Consider the following 13,854-nt stretch of genomic DNA (forward strand, 5'->3'; position numbering starts at 1 on the left):
GCAAATCGACGAATTATATTGTGACTTATAAATTTATCATTTTTAACCGGGCAAAAGACTTGTGACTTTGCCGCTTTTTGACAATTTAAAATCCGATATCAGCGTCTGGAAGGAAGATAGTTTCGCTCTCCCTGCTTACATACATGAACCACCGCTGAAGTGAAAAGCAGACTTCTATAAATGTATCACTTGTAAACGGGAATTCGTAAAGAAGGCTTGTGATTGCAAGGAGTCTTGTCTTGCCTCACCCTGCTTATAACCCTGTCCCACCACTGAAGGAGGCGAAAAGCGAGCTCTACTAATCGCTTTTAAACGGGAAATCCTAAAAAACGTTGTGAAGTTGTCATTTTTTGACCGATTTAAAATCAAATTGCACCCTTGTTTTCAGTGAAAAAAATCTTTTAAAATCACGTGTCAGGATGTGCAGGGTCGTATTTGAAATTTTGAGGTTGAACTGGGCCCGAGGTATCCTGTGTAATTTTTCTCCAAAAAAAGGTAAAAATTTGCAACTAGACTAGAAAATATTGAACTTTTTTTGTAGCCATTGGTTGAAGAGAAATTCTGGTGGGCCATGTAAAAAGGACACCCTGTATATTGGACATGTGGAGGCCGCGTCCTGACCATTGTTCTGGGCGTCGCGTCGTCGGCGGAATGAAAAGCGGAGGAGGAGCAGGGCGGGCGGTCCAGGTGACCAATGGACAGCCGAGACTGGAAAGGGCGAGCCAATCGCGGCCGGGGCGTCGTCCCGTCTTCCAGACCCCCTCCTCGCCAATGAAACGACCTGTCGCATCGCCGGCCGGCCGACCACCCTCCGCGCGCCCTCGCCCGTCCAAAACGTTCCCTGGAAATGGATACGAAAATCCTGGAGCCTTGGCGAGGAGGGAGGAGAGATTTCCTTTCGCATCTCCCCTCCAGCTCCTGGAGGGGGTCCCAGGCTTAGAAAGAGATAGAAGTATAGAGTGAGAGCAGCGATCAACATGCCCCCACGAAGGGGATGTCGCTACGTCTACTATGTATCTACTAGTCCTACTAATGACAACCAACTTTTTTACGTAAGTAAACACAGAATATATTTCCGCCTCTATCCTTACATATTATTATCCTACCATATTACTGACGTGGGAAAAAAGTGAAGTGCAAGTGAAGAAAAAAAAGTGCTGTGAAAGTGAAATATTTTAGCCACGCAGGAAATGAAACTTCTCTAAATGGACTCGAATCGAGACTTTCGCCAATGATGTTGTGTGAACCAGTTTTCTTTATGAATCGGTCAATACGCCCATGTGAGTTGGACAGGAGCATACAATTTCACGAAAAAATGCTCGTATTGACGCTAAAACCGTACGGAATTTCGAAATAAGTTGTCTTTGATAAAAAGAAATAAAACAGCTACGAACACAACGTAGAAAACATAAAAATTCTCGAGGATATCCTTTTTGAACTCTCCTCTCTCTCTCTCTCTCTCTCTCTCTCTCTCTCTCTCTCTCTCTCTCTCTGTCTCACTCTCTCTAATATCTTCCAATCGATCTATCTATTAATCTACATCTCAATATATCTATCTATATAGCTAAATCAATCTATCTACATCTCTTCCTCACTCTCTATTTATTTTGTTTGCATTTATCTATCGAACTATCAATCTATTTCAACGTATCGCTGTACCATACTTCTCTCTCACTCTCTTTCTCACGCTCTCTCTCCTTCTCTGTGTTTATCTCCCTCACTCACTCACACACACACACACACTCCCTCCCTCCCTCCCACCCTCTCTCTCTCTCTCTCTCTCTCTCTCTCTCTCTCTCTCTCTATGTAATCTATCTTTTTGTCTTTATCTTTCTTTTTCACTCTCAATCCCTTTCTTTTCTCTCTCTCATTTTAATCTCTCGCCCCCTTCTCTTTTTTTGTCTTTCTTACTCCTTTCTTTTATATTTTTCTTTCTCCCTCTCCCTCTCGACTTCTCTCACCCCTCTCTCATGATATATCGTTATGTGACTATTTATGTAGCTTATGAAATTAACACTTACTTCGTAAACATTTATATCGAACTAAAATGCTATCTATATCTATCCTACTATGTATCCATCGATGTTTATATATTTCTCTTTCCCTCTGTTTCTCTCGCTTTCTTACTCCCTCTCTCTCTATCTCTCCCTCACTAATTTACTAACTCACACACACACTAATTCTCTCTCTTTCTTTCTCCCTTCCTCTCACTCTCACTCTCACTTTTATATCTGGCTCCGTCCTACCCTCTTTTCTATCTTTCGTACTCCTTTCTTTTATATTTTTCTTTCTCCCTCTCCACCTCTCTCACCCTTTCTCATGATATATCGTTATGTGACAATTTATGTAGCTTTGAAGTGAACACTCGTAAATATTTCTATCGAATAAAAATGTCAACGAACTCAATACTTAAATTCACTAATTTCGTGGTCCGCTCGACCAATTAATACATTACAATTAATTAAGGTTTTTAGTTGATAAAAAAGTCAATGGCACGAGCCGGATTCGAACCCACGATCTTCGGCTTGATACGCCGCTGCTCTACTACTTGAGCTATCGAACTCAATACTATTTATTTTTTGTTCTTAGAGAAATTTTTAGAGTGATTTATTGCAAGTTATGAGATTTATGATGTACGCGGAGTTCAGGTCACCTTCAGTTTCGTTTTTTCCGTCTATTCTCGCTGTTTTTGGCCTTAAATCAGCGTTTCAGCATTTCGCCATCTTGGGTGGTTATTTTTGTTTAGAGGCACGTTAAAAACCCGACTGTCGGGCCGGAACAAGATGATTTCCCACACTGCAAATTTTAAGGGCCTGCCCAAATCGGTTGGGTATTGGGATAAGTAGTTTAGGCAATCTTGGTCTGCTTTCCTCGCTCTTTTCGTCTGCAAAACGTGTTAAAAGAAATTTGCACTAGAAAAAAATGGAGAAATATCAATAAACGTTTATCGACTAACAGAGCGAAGCTAGGCGGACCAGTATGATTGAAAACTACCAAGCAATATATCGTAAAACTAACCATTTTCGGTTTACATCATTATTTGCATGCTTACCATCTTAGTGTGTTACAGTTGACTATAAAAACGCCTTACTGACTCTCTCAAGGTGTACTGAACTTCATTGGACCAACAAAATTATTTTTTTTAATGAACATGAATATAATATTATATGTGTGGTGATTAGTGACCGTTAATCGATATTTATTTAGAAATCGTGAGATGCGGTCTGGTGTGATGTAGGTATCAGAAAAATATTTACTTTATCGTGCCAACGTTTCGAACTTTATTGAGATCATCTTCAGGGTCTGGGATTTACAAACATTGTTTACATATAACAATAATCCATAATCCAAAATGTAATTGTTATATGTAAATAATGTTTGTAAATCCCAGGCCCTGAAGATGATCTCAATAAAGATCGAAACGTTGGCACGATAAAGAAAATGTTTTTCTGAAACCTACATCGCACCAGACCGCATCTCACGATTTCTAAATAAATAATATTATATTGTCATAGTTTTTCCTTACGATCATATCAATTTACAAATGTTTAAGTTATTTTGTCGTACAAAATTTAAAGATTTAAGTTAACAAACGCTAAGGTTGACATGTTACTGGGTTAAACACTTTACTACAAATGCATTGTTTTTGGACATTAAGCCAGATTTTTTCCATAATCGTTAAAACTATTAATTTAATGACCTTTTATCCCACTTCTTCATGAAACTATTAAAGAACCATAGATCTTTTATTTAAATTATTTTCGAAATTCTTTGCTATAATTTTGCAAATGGCATCTTGATCGCTCCCATAATACACACGTAATTTAAAGAAGACAACAAAGCAGTGCCGTTTATGTTTATGGCTCATGATTCACAAATCTCGCAAAATTTGCCCGCCCACGTTCAAAGTTATTGTCTTGAGCTAAAAACAATAATGACGTGGCCTGATGTCATCGTTATTCAAGTCGTGCTTCACTCGAAACGCGCCTCTTGAGGGAACTCGCGGTCGAGGACGTAAAAGATCAAAAAAATTAGAATTCCAGTTTTTAATCGATATGGGAGAGTGCGATTAGGATAAGACCCGTCGTAAATTAAGTAGGCCGGATGACGCCTTCTCCATCCTTCTTAGCATAACCGTGAAATGACTAAATTAAAAGCGTAGGCGATCAATCTGCTCCTGGAAGTTAGTTTGTAATGGACTAGTAATTGGGAATAATTAAATTATATAACTGATCGACTATTTACAACTCTTTGGTGTTACATTTTCTGCTTCTTTTACATGATGGCAACTAAAGATTTCCCTCGCCCTTTTTTAAAACTGATGCTATTTGTTTACCTTCCACTTTTGTCAAATTATAACGCACATTTACGACCGTCATCCCTGATCACGGAAGAACAACCGGCCGTATCATCTATATATCAGGTGTCATTCGAAAGGTTGTGTGATATGTGGTGAGACATGAGCAGGGGATTTGTTCCCATGGCCGATCTGACAGGCTAATGGCAGGAGGGAGTAGCCTGCATCGGCTGCTAATGGTTTCTTACATCCTTCAATTAAATATCAAAAGAAAGTGGGCGTAAAAATGAAAATGTATCAAAATTCCCGAGGTTTGCCTCAAACCTGACGCTTTTTTCAATATTACATTATTTAGACCTTTTTGGATGAAAGCTATCAACGAGTTCTGGGAAGATATATATATTTAGGAATATTCACAATTTTATACTATACACTGTACTTGGATAAAAGTCATTGTCTTGTCTCTCCCTGCTTAAAATCCTTACTAACCGCTAAAGTTGGCCAAAGACCGAAGTTGCATTTGATGGACTGAAGACAACGTAAACGTACTTGGTTAGAACTTTGACTAGATTTTTGCTAGCTTGACCATTTAGATGTTTTCTGTTTGTGACGGTCTTGCCTCTCCCTGCTTATAACCCTGGCCAAACCGATGAAGATTTGACAGAAGAAAAAGAGCGATTTTTTTAACAGAATCAAATAAGGTGTTCCAATTCTGCATATATCGATTACTGAAGTTTCATTAGAAGCCCTGCATCTGGAATGTTCTAATTTTTGGAATCCGTAAACACATGTCCTTGGTTGCTACTAGTTGTTTGCTACCTGACTGAAAAAAAGTGGACAAAGAAAAACAAAAAAGTTTTGACAAATTGCATGTTTTGCCACTCCCTGCTTATAACACTGACAAAACCGTAAGTTGTCGAAATGGCAAACGCGTCTTACGGGCGGAAACAGCGAATTTCTCAACTATTTTTCTCTGCATAACGTAACGTGTTCACTTTCAGTATAATTATGTTGATTACCACCGTTTTATTGTGAGTCCTGCGTCTTGAATTACTTAATTTTTAGATATCCTAAGTACGTCAAACACGTTGGTTGCTATTAGTTATTTGCTACCTGACCCTGAAAAATAATGATCATCAGAAACGAGTCTGACAGACGAAAAGAACAATTAACTCAGCTATTTCTTAATTTTATTTATTTATTGCATCAAATAATATGTTCTAATCCTAGGTCGATGACGGAAGTTTCATTATAAATCCTGCATCTGAAATAACTTAATTTTTTGAATTCACAAGCAAATAAATGTACTTTTTGATACTAGCTGTTTGGTCTCATGATAGAAATGAGGCAAGGAAAAACTAAAAAACAAAAATTGACCATTAGAATGTTTTCGCCTGATAGTTGTTATCTTGCCTCTCCCTGCTTATAATCCTATCCAAACCGTTGAAAATGTCGAAATACCGAAATGTGCCTGACAGACGAAAAGAGCGACTGCCACTACAATTTTCCACAGCGAGAAATAAAGTGTATCTAATTCTTCATCTGTCAAAGTTTCAAGTTTTTATGCTTCACGAATTACCCACGTTTAGGAGACCTTAAGCATGTAAAAAGTCTTTATTGCTACAAGTTGTTGCCAAATAACATTTGACGAAGTATGATTAGCAGAACTTAAAACTTAAGTTTGAAGTTTTCTCCTAGACTGACTTTGTTGTTGTTTTGCCTCTCCCTGCTTATAACCCTAACGTAATATAGCGAAAAACATCTGACCGACCAAGGCGAAAATTAGCAGACCAAAGTGAATCAGAAACGACCAAATTATGAAACTTGTATTAAAAATCTCATTAATTTTTAAAATATTAGGATTGTCTCAACAATTTTTTCACAGAAGCAAACTTCTTATTACGTTATGTTGACTCTCGATAAACGGGAAAGTAACAGGCAGGAACTACCAACTAGTACTACTATGCAAATAACAACTGACAGAAAATGATTCGTCAATCATGATAACCCATTTTGACAACGTAAATGCTTCCACTCGGATGGACGTTGTTTTCTCGACTCACCCTGACCAAATGGACAAAGGCTGAAAGTCCTATACGAGGAAAGAACAGTCGGAAACGACTAAATTATGAAGAATTCACCTAGACTTTTGAAAATCCGGAGTGAATAGGAACAAGGTAGCTAATAACTAGTAGTAAGCAACTAAAAACCGACAGAATTGGGATATAGAACTCAAGACGCAATATCTCAACATAGTAATCAATATTAATAATCAATTATACAACGTCAAAAGGTCAAAGCTCTTTCTTGATCATAATCTCCAAAGTTCGCTGGGATAAGATGTCTAGTTAAATGAAATCAAGTCCTTTTATACCTTAGGTTAATTGGGCTAACGATGGGACATCAAAAAGGGACAAACTTCTGGTCAAAGGTCAATCATCAAACGGATGGTTAGTTAGCCTACTCTCTTTTGGTGCTTTCAGAGCACGGGCGCAATAACCAAATGGACCCTCGCCGTTTTGAAGTCTGCCTGCGCGGGGGCTTATCTCTCAAATGGTCTATGACTTCAAAGGGAGGAGAGGACTAATGACCCATTCCACTCAGCCTACCAATTACCGGAAATGAACCCGGAGGCCAACTTAGCGGCTTATTGTCTCCTCGAGGAAATCCAACCCTTTTTTATTCGCAATCCTATTCTTTTCTCGATTTTTTTCAGAACTTAAACACACAAAATAAAATGTGAAGGACTAATATTTAAGGGTGTCAACGCCTTTAGGTAATTTTTACTCCGGAATCTGAACAGATCATGAATATGTTCTTAAACTTTCTAAATGAAAATATTTAATTTTGCGCTTTGAAATATCTTACAACCTGGGCACACGTTTTAATCATATAGACGATTTATATTATAAACAAATATTAAAAAAAAACAGGGAGTTGGTCGCAGTTATCGCTAAGTACCACAAGATTATTATAAGCAGTTTTTATTCTCCCCCCCCCCCAAGTACCGTTCGTGCACGTAGCCATCAAACACGTCCGTGTGCCCATTTGTCCGAATCCTTTGCTAATTGAATATAAATTCTCTTCCGAGTTGGTTGAGACTTTGGTCGGCAAACCGGTTTTAAATAGCGATACGGCTCCCCCCTCAGATGTCCCCGGCCAGCTCCGGCCCTTTAATAGCTAAACTATTCATCAGATTAAGACTTTCGATCAATATTATGCATGTAGATCCTTTAATTAATTTATTATTTACAACTCAATTACGCCAAACTACGGATATATCGAGGAAATTAAGCTCATACTACTTTTTTTTATTTGACTATTTTATGGATCTATTTACGAATCTGGAACAAGACAACCATATCATTTTATTGATATCGATATTCGTAGACCACCTGCCTCTTTTATTTAGTGTACATAATGCCTCCCGGGTTTGCAGTGTCCTACTTTCATTCTAGTCTTAACACGTCTTAGGTTTAGTAGCTCTGCCGTTACTTTCTGCGTCCTTTAATGACTTTTTCGCATGCCTCTGTACTGGCATCTAATTGAATGGAGGAATCTTAACCAATTATCTAAAGGATCTTTATATCCTGATTGAATTTGACTTGTGTAATTTATGCCTCGTTGCCCCATGGCCCTGTATGACCTGACCCAAACTAGAGTGATTTTGTTGTTGTCACCAAAATATGGGTTTTGATCTAGTTCAAAAACTGAAGGTCTCTCGTGAGTATCTTTCAAGCCTTGGCTCCTCTGCATGGAGTGGGTATTTCAGCCTGTTTCGTACCAGCCGAGGACATGTTCTGCCGTTTATTCTTCTCCTGGCGATATCTGTACCTGCTTTTTTCTACTTGCTCCAAGTCTATATTTACTCTCTTTACTAACACTGGATCGGAATCACTGTCAACTGATCAAAGACAGCAAGTTCACCAGCTTTTCATTTTATACATTGATTGTACTTTGTTTTCTTGTAAGTTCAGAAAATCCTGTTGAAATATCATGTCTCGTGTCATGCAATATAGCTCTGAAACAATATTGACTAGGTTCATCTATGATCAAAGAATCAAAGTAGTCTATTAAGCACTCTCCATTTCTCTAGAGCTTTCGTTAAGTTCAAGGCTATGTAACAGGACATGTTCTGTATTTTTCGTCTTGGCCATTTCTATACCGGCTAGTTTCTGCTTTTTTCCCTATACATATGCCTCCGGAGTCTGCAGTGTTCAGTCAGCAGTCGCACTGTCAGGCTGGAATGTAGAATATATTCCCGTTAAATCGAGCACTTATTTGAAAAGCATTGTCTACTTTTTGACAATCTGGTATGCTGCACATGGATTCAGGGCAGAAAGGTGTCCTGACTGAACTTGATCAATATATCGGCCTCATCATTGTCTTTGGCAATATGCCATATTATCAAAACAAGGGTGATTTTATGGTTTTCTCCATTGTCTGACCGGATCTTAATACAATACCAAAGGGCCGTGGACATTAAGAGCAGTTAAGTGTTCTTTCATTGATGCAGCCTTTTGATCTCTCTGGTAGATTGTGCCAAAGCCTCGGTCTCCTCTTGAAAACAATGACATATTGCCTAAGGCTTACGTTTGGTTTACACTTAAACTACATACGCTTAAACGTTGCAGTGGACGGTAGGTATCGCGATAAATGAATCCAAATGAAAGATCCTCGTCGTACTCTCTAAAAGACCCAGTTAGCAGCATGAGTTACGATCGGAAGGAGCTGAGATCTCGTCGCCTGCCATATAAACGTAATTGAGGGAAGAACTAGAAAAATCTAACCATTCAGCCTGTACAGGCCCGTTGAATCCAGGAAAGAGGGAAAATTAACATTTTGATAATTCTTTATATGACAATTAATTCTTATTCTTTTAGCAAGTAGCTTTTTATTTTCTGTTTTTCTTTACCTCTTTTACTTCTTTTCTTCATTCATTCAGGATGAACCTATATAGGTCATTTCATTTCATAAGAATTTCTCTCGTTGTCGTCTTCCCTTTATCAATAAGTTAGTCCTAAGAAAACTAGTACTATTATTTCCATAACCCATTCATCAAGTAACGCCCATTGCATCCCAATGCGCCTAAACGCTATCCATCTTTTTGGAATTCGTCAAGACCAGAAATAATGAACAACTTACATGAATCTAGTCCTTGATTTACATCCATAGATATCAGGTCCTGATCCATACTCGGTCTTAGGGCCATCTTTATGCCAGAATAAATGGACTCCCTTTTTCCTAGTCTTTCAACTGTTAGTTGGGCGTAAGCTCTCTTGTATGGCAGTACGTTATTTACTTTTACTATCGGAAAATTCCATATCAACAATGTCTGAAAACGAATGTTCCTCAACCAGTGTTGAGTAACGTAATAAACTAATTTATGCTTAAAAAAATATGCATGAGATTTCATCGAGAGGTTTGCAGAATGATAAACCTGGATGTTGGTTGTATTCAGTCATTGTGGTTTGCCCACCTTTGGTTTTAGGTGCCCCTTATGCAGAGAAAGGTTACTCGATGTGTCCCACATAATAGAGGCGTGTTAAGCCTTGGCTCCATACAGAGAGCGTGTAGGCATGCCGCCGGTTTTAAGAATGGTTCTCGGACACGGTAGCGAGTTTCAGGTTGTATCACCCACCTTGGTTCTTTCGGCTTCTTTGGCGGTTTTAAGGAACACTTTTGTTTAGGTCTGCTGGTTGAGGATCTTTCGTATTCCGCTATGGATATTCTACTTTTTATCAACCTTGAAATATGCTGAACTGGCATTGGGCCACTTATTGGATCCGTCTTCACCCGCGTGTTTGTTAAACCAGGATGTTATATTGTATATTTTTCAATATGCATCCAACAAGTAGACGAAGTCAGCAGAAAACAAGATTATTTCTTACAAGGAGGAAAAATCGTCTGGGAGAAAAAAATAAGCATGAGATTTTGTCTAGTGGTTTGCAGAAAGATGAACCTGGATATTGGTCGTACTCGGCAATTGTGGTTTGCCCTCACTCCTTCGGCTTCTCTGGATCTTCAGTGGTTTTAAGGGACATTTGGTTAGGTCTATTGACTGAGGATCATTCATTTTCAGTTATTGCTGATTTGGAATGGCAGACTGCGGTTTCAGCATATCGCCATTTTCCGATAGTAAAGTAATAAAGTAATAAAAGAGCGCGGTCATTTCAGTCCCGAGAGCATGCGAAATGTACAAATACAACACACATTCACACAAATAAATACATTCACACCTATATACATTGGATTCATTCTATTTGGTAGATGGTGTACTCATTATTCCTCCATCGACCTGCATACAATAACAAACTAATCTAATTGGGGGTCGATGGGGTACTTTTATAGATATTCCGCCTCGACCAAGTCACGTAGACAGCTCGAGGGGCGATGGGATGCTATTACACCATCATCTCCTCCCCATTCACTCTAATAAATACACTCACTCACACAAAACAAAGAACACATATTTGGAAGGCTATACATTATTTTTAAAAAATTCCCAATTCTCCTAAAAAGCAGAACGGGGGCCTGAAACTCGCTACTGTGTCCGAGAACCATTCTTAAATCCGGCGGCATGCCTACACGCTCTCTGTATGGAGCCAAGGCTTAACACGCCTCTATTATGTGGGACACATCGAGCAACCTTTCTCTGCATAAGGGGCACCTAAAGTTACCTATTATGTAATGAATAGGTGATGGAAATAATAGTAATTGTTTTATTAGAACTAACTTATTAATTAAGAGAAGACGACAATGGGAGAAATTCTTGTAGAAATGACCCATATAGGCTCATCCTGAAACAATGAAGAAAGGAAATAGAAGCGGAAAAGCACAGGTAGGTTTGGTAAACGAAAACCCAAAATAAAAAGCTACTTACTAAAAGTTTAACTATAGGAATTATTAATTCTCTGCTCAGGTGAAATTTGATTAACTATAAATGTATGGCTGTTCGGGCTGAGTGGTGAAGACGGACCCAACAAGTGACCCAATTCCCATCATCAATTCTGAAATATGTACAAAATCGTATGATATACTTTTTTATGGGCTCATTCAGGAACAAGACAAACATATTATCATTCTATTAATTTCCGTTTCCTTGTGCTGATCCCCATTGTAAATATTTATTTAGGCCACCATTATCGAAAGGTATTGCTCCTGGAAGGATTTGTCTGTAGATTGTTATTCCTCCTGGGACATAAGACATAAGTATGAATGAAAATCTCGTTAACTGATGCAATAAACACCAGTTTCAGTCTGCTTTTATTCAACTTGATTGCATTATCTGTTTCTAGAATGTACATTGGTTGAACCCAACCATACACCACCATATATATTTTTTATTTTTGGCACGAAAACATATGGATGATTGACACATCACTGAGATTATGTTAATAATAATCAACTTTATTTTGGGCAAATATTTCCACATTTACAGCAAAATTTTACCAAAAGAATCTATCGCTTCTTGCAGGATGTGTCTGTAAATTGTCGATAGTCCTGAGTCGGCGTGGGCGTCTTCGAAGTGAGAATGAATTAAGCCCTCTTTAAAAGATTTGGAGGGTAGAGGTGATATTTAAGTAAAGAGGTAGGCGGTTGTGGAGCAATTTGTAGTTGTCCCTGACTATTTGAGAGCGGACTGTCTTAAGATATGTCGGCTATTAGTCGAGAGTGGGGATGACATTGCAAGAGGACTCCGTTCCCACGGAAACTTTACTTGGGTGAGGCATTCTTCACCGGCTGTCTCTTTCTCTCTCTCGCCTTTCCTTCTCTTTTTACTGTTTCTATTTCCCTTTTTATGCCCTTTTCCATCCCACTCTCGCACGGACGGCGATGAAGATCCGCTCTCCTTCTATATCTACCTTTATCGCTCCCATTGTCTAAGGATCACTCTGCTATCAATCTAACGTCTAAAGACGGCGACGTGTTCACTCTATTCCTGCCTTTGAATGGATTCTTGGCAGTCTCACATTTCCCTTATTTGATGGATATTTTTATTCTCTTTTTAGCAATCACTCTCGAGGATCTTCACAACTTAGACATACCTAATTCACGACTTCTGGACGGTTCTGTTGCACACGCAAATTGATTTTGTACAAAAACAAATTTAAATACGAAATATGCACTCTTTCTCGACTTTTTGAACTATGCACGATTTCAGAAGCTGATGTATTCTATTGGATTTCAAATCTCTTTTCTATCCATACCTAGACAAAAATAATTAGCACATTTGACTAATTTATTATTTGAACTACAAATATTTTACTGTTGCTCAATTAATTATACACAATTTTTTTCGAAATGAAAAATTCGCGTCACAGGCGGGATTCGAACCCACGACATTCGGCTAAATACGCCTAAATATTGTACTGTTGCTTTCAAATGCACCAAAATCACAACATAGCAAAAATGAAGATATTATTGACATAAATAATAATGAATTTGACAAAATTAAATCCTTAATTGACTAATTGACCGATAGAAGGAATTAAGACCAACTTTTAAATAAATAACTAAGTGAATTTTTAAAACAAATTCAAATAATAATATAAGCACCGCCAACAGTTAAGTTTCAAAACTATATTCATAGGATAAACAATCTTCTAGATTCGTAAAGATCTTTAATTTTTGAACCTTCTCCAAAAAATATTATTAGCTTTGGATTTTTAATAAGTCAAAAAATTAAATAAACAAATAAAGTGTATTTTACAATTTTCTAGATTGAATTTGTTGAAATATAAGTTGAAAGAGAATCTTTTTTTTATTTCGACTTCTTGCAAAGTTATCTTTTTCCAACTTATCTTTGTTCCGAAGAAACTGGAAATGTGAGTGTGTAGAAGACAGGTCAGTAGAACAAGGATGGATTCCCTAGGATCTCATAGCCAAGCCATTCTAATTGGATCACATTTTTTATACAATTCACAACTCTTTAAAACTTGAAATCGTGCGATTTCGTGAATCAAGGGCTTTCTTATTTATGTGTGCAAGTATTCAGTCAATCATCGATATATTTACCCAATTTTGGGCAGTTGAATAAATCAATTTTCCCCTAGGTTGAATAAAAAAAGGATAATTCGAAATATATCGATAGGATAGTTACTTCCATCGGAAATACACTGAAAACTTCGCCCTCTGAACAATCTACAAAAGTATTGATGTTTTTAATGATCGATACACTGACTTTTCAATACCCTGAAGGATCAAAATAAAAATGTCGATATCCTGATGGATCCAAACAAAAGTATCGATATTCTGAAGAATCTAAATAAAAGTATTGATGTTTTTAATGATCGATACACTGACTTTTCAATACCCTGAAGGATCAAAATAAAAATGCAATACCCTGATGGATCCAAAAGAAAGTATCGATATTCTGAAGAATCTAAATAAAAATATTGATGCCTTGAATGATCGATATCCTGACTTTTCAATACCCTGAAGGATCAAAATAAAAATGTCGATATCCTGATGGATCCAAACAAAAGTATCGATATTCTGAAGAATCTAAATAAAAGTATTGATGTTTTTAATGATCGATACACTGACTTTTCAAT

The 13,854-nt window shown here is 37.7% G+C and overlaps 1 protein-coding gene across 1 annotated transcript in view; it reads left to right on the top strand.

Annotated features, from left to right (window-relative positions):
• The first annotated feature begins 956 nt into the window (after window positions 1-956).
• Window positions 957-13,854, top strand: part of LOC106666840 (protein Wnt-10a) — a 40,556-nt gene continuing 27,658 nt past the window's right edge. The window contains exon 1 of the mRNA XM_014394318.2: window positions 957-1,052. Within this exon, the coding sequence (XP_014249804.1) occupies window positions 1,012-1,052 (41 nt within the window). The 5' untranslated portion in view covers window positions 957-1,011. The remainder of the gene's footprint in view (window positions 1,053-13,854) is intronic.

Source organism: Cimex lectularius, unplaced genomic scaffold (assembly GCF_000648675.2).
Source record: "Cimex lectularius strain Harlan isolate CLEC.00 unplaced genomic scaffold, Clec_2.1 scaffold2, whole genome shotgun sequence".
In the NCBI taxonomy this organism is placed as follows: Eukaryota; Metazoa; Arthropoda; class Insecta; order Hemiptera; family Cimicidae; genus Cimex; species Cimex lectularius.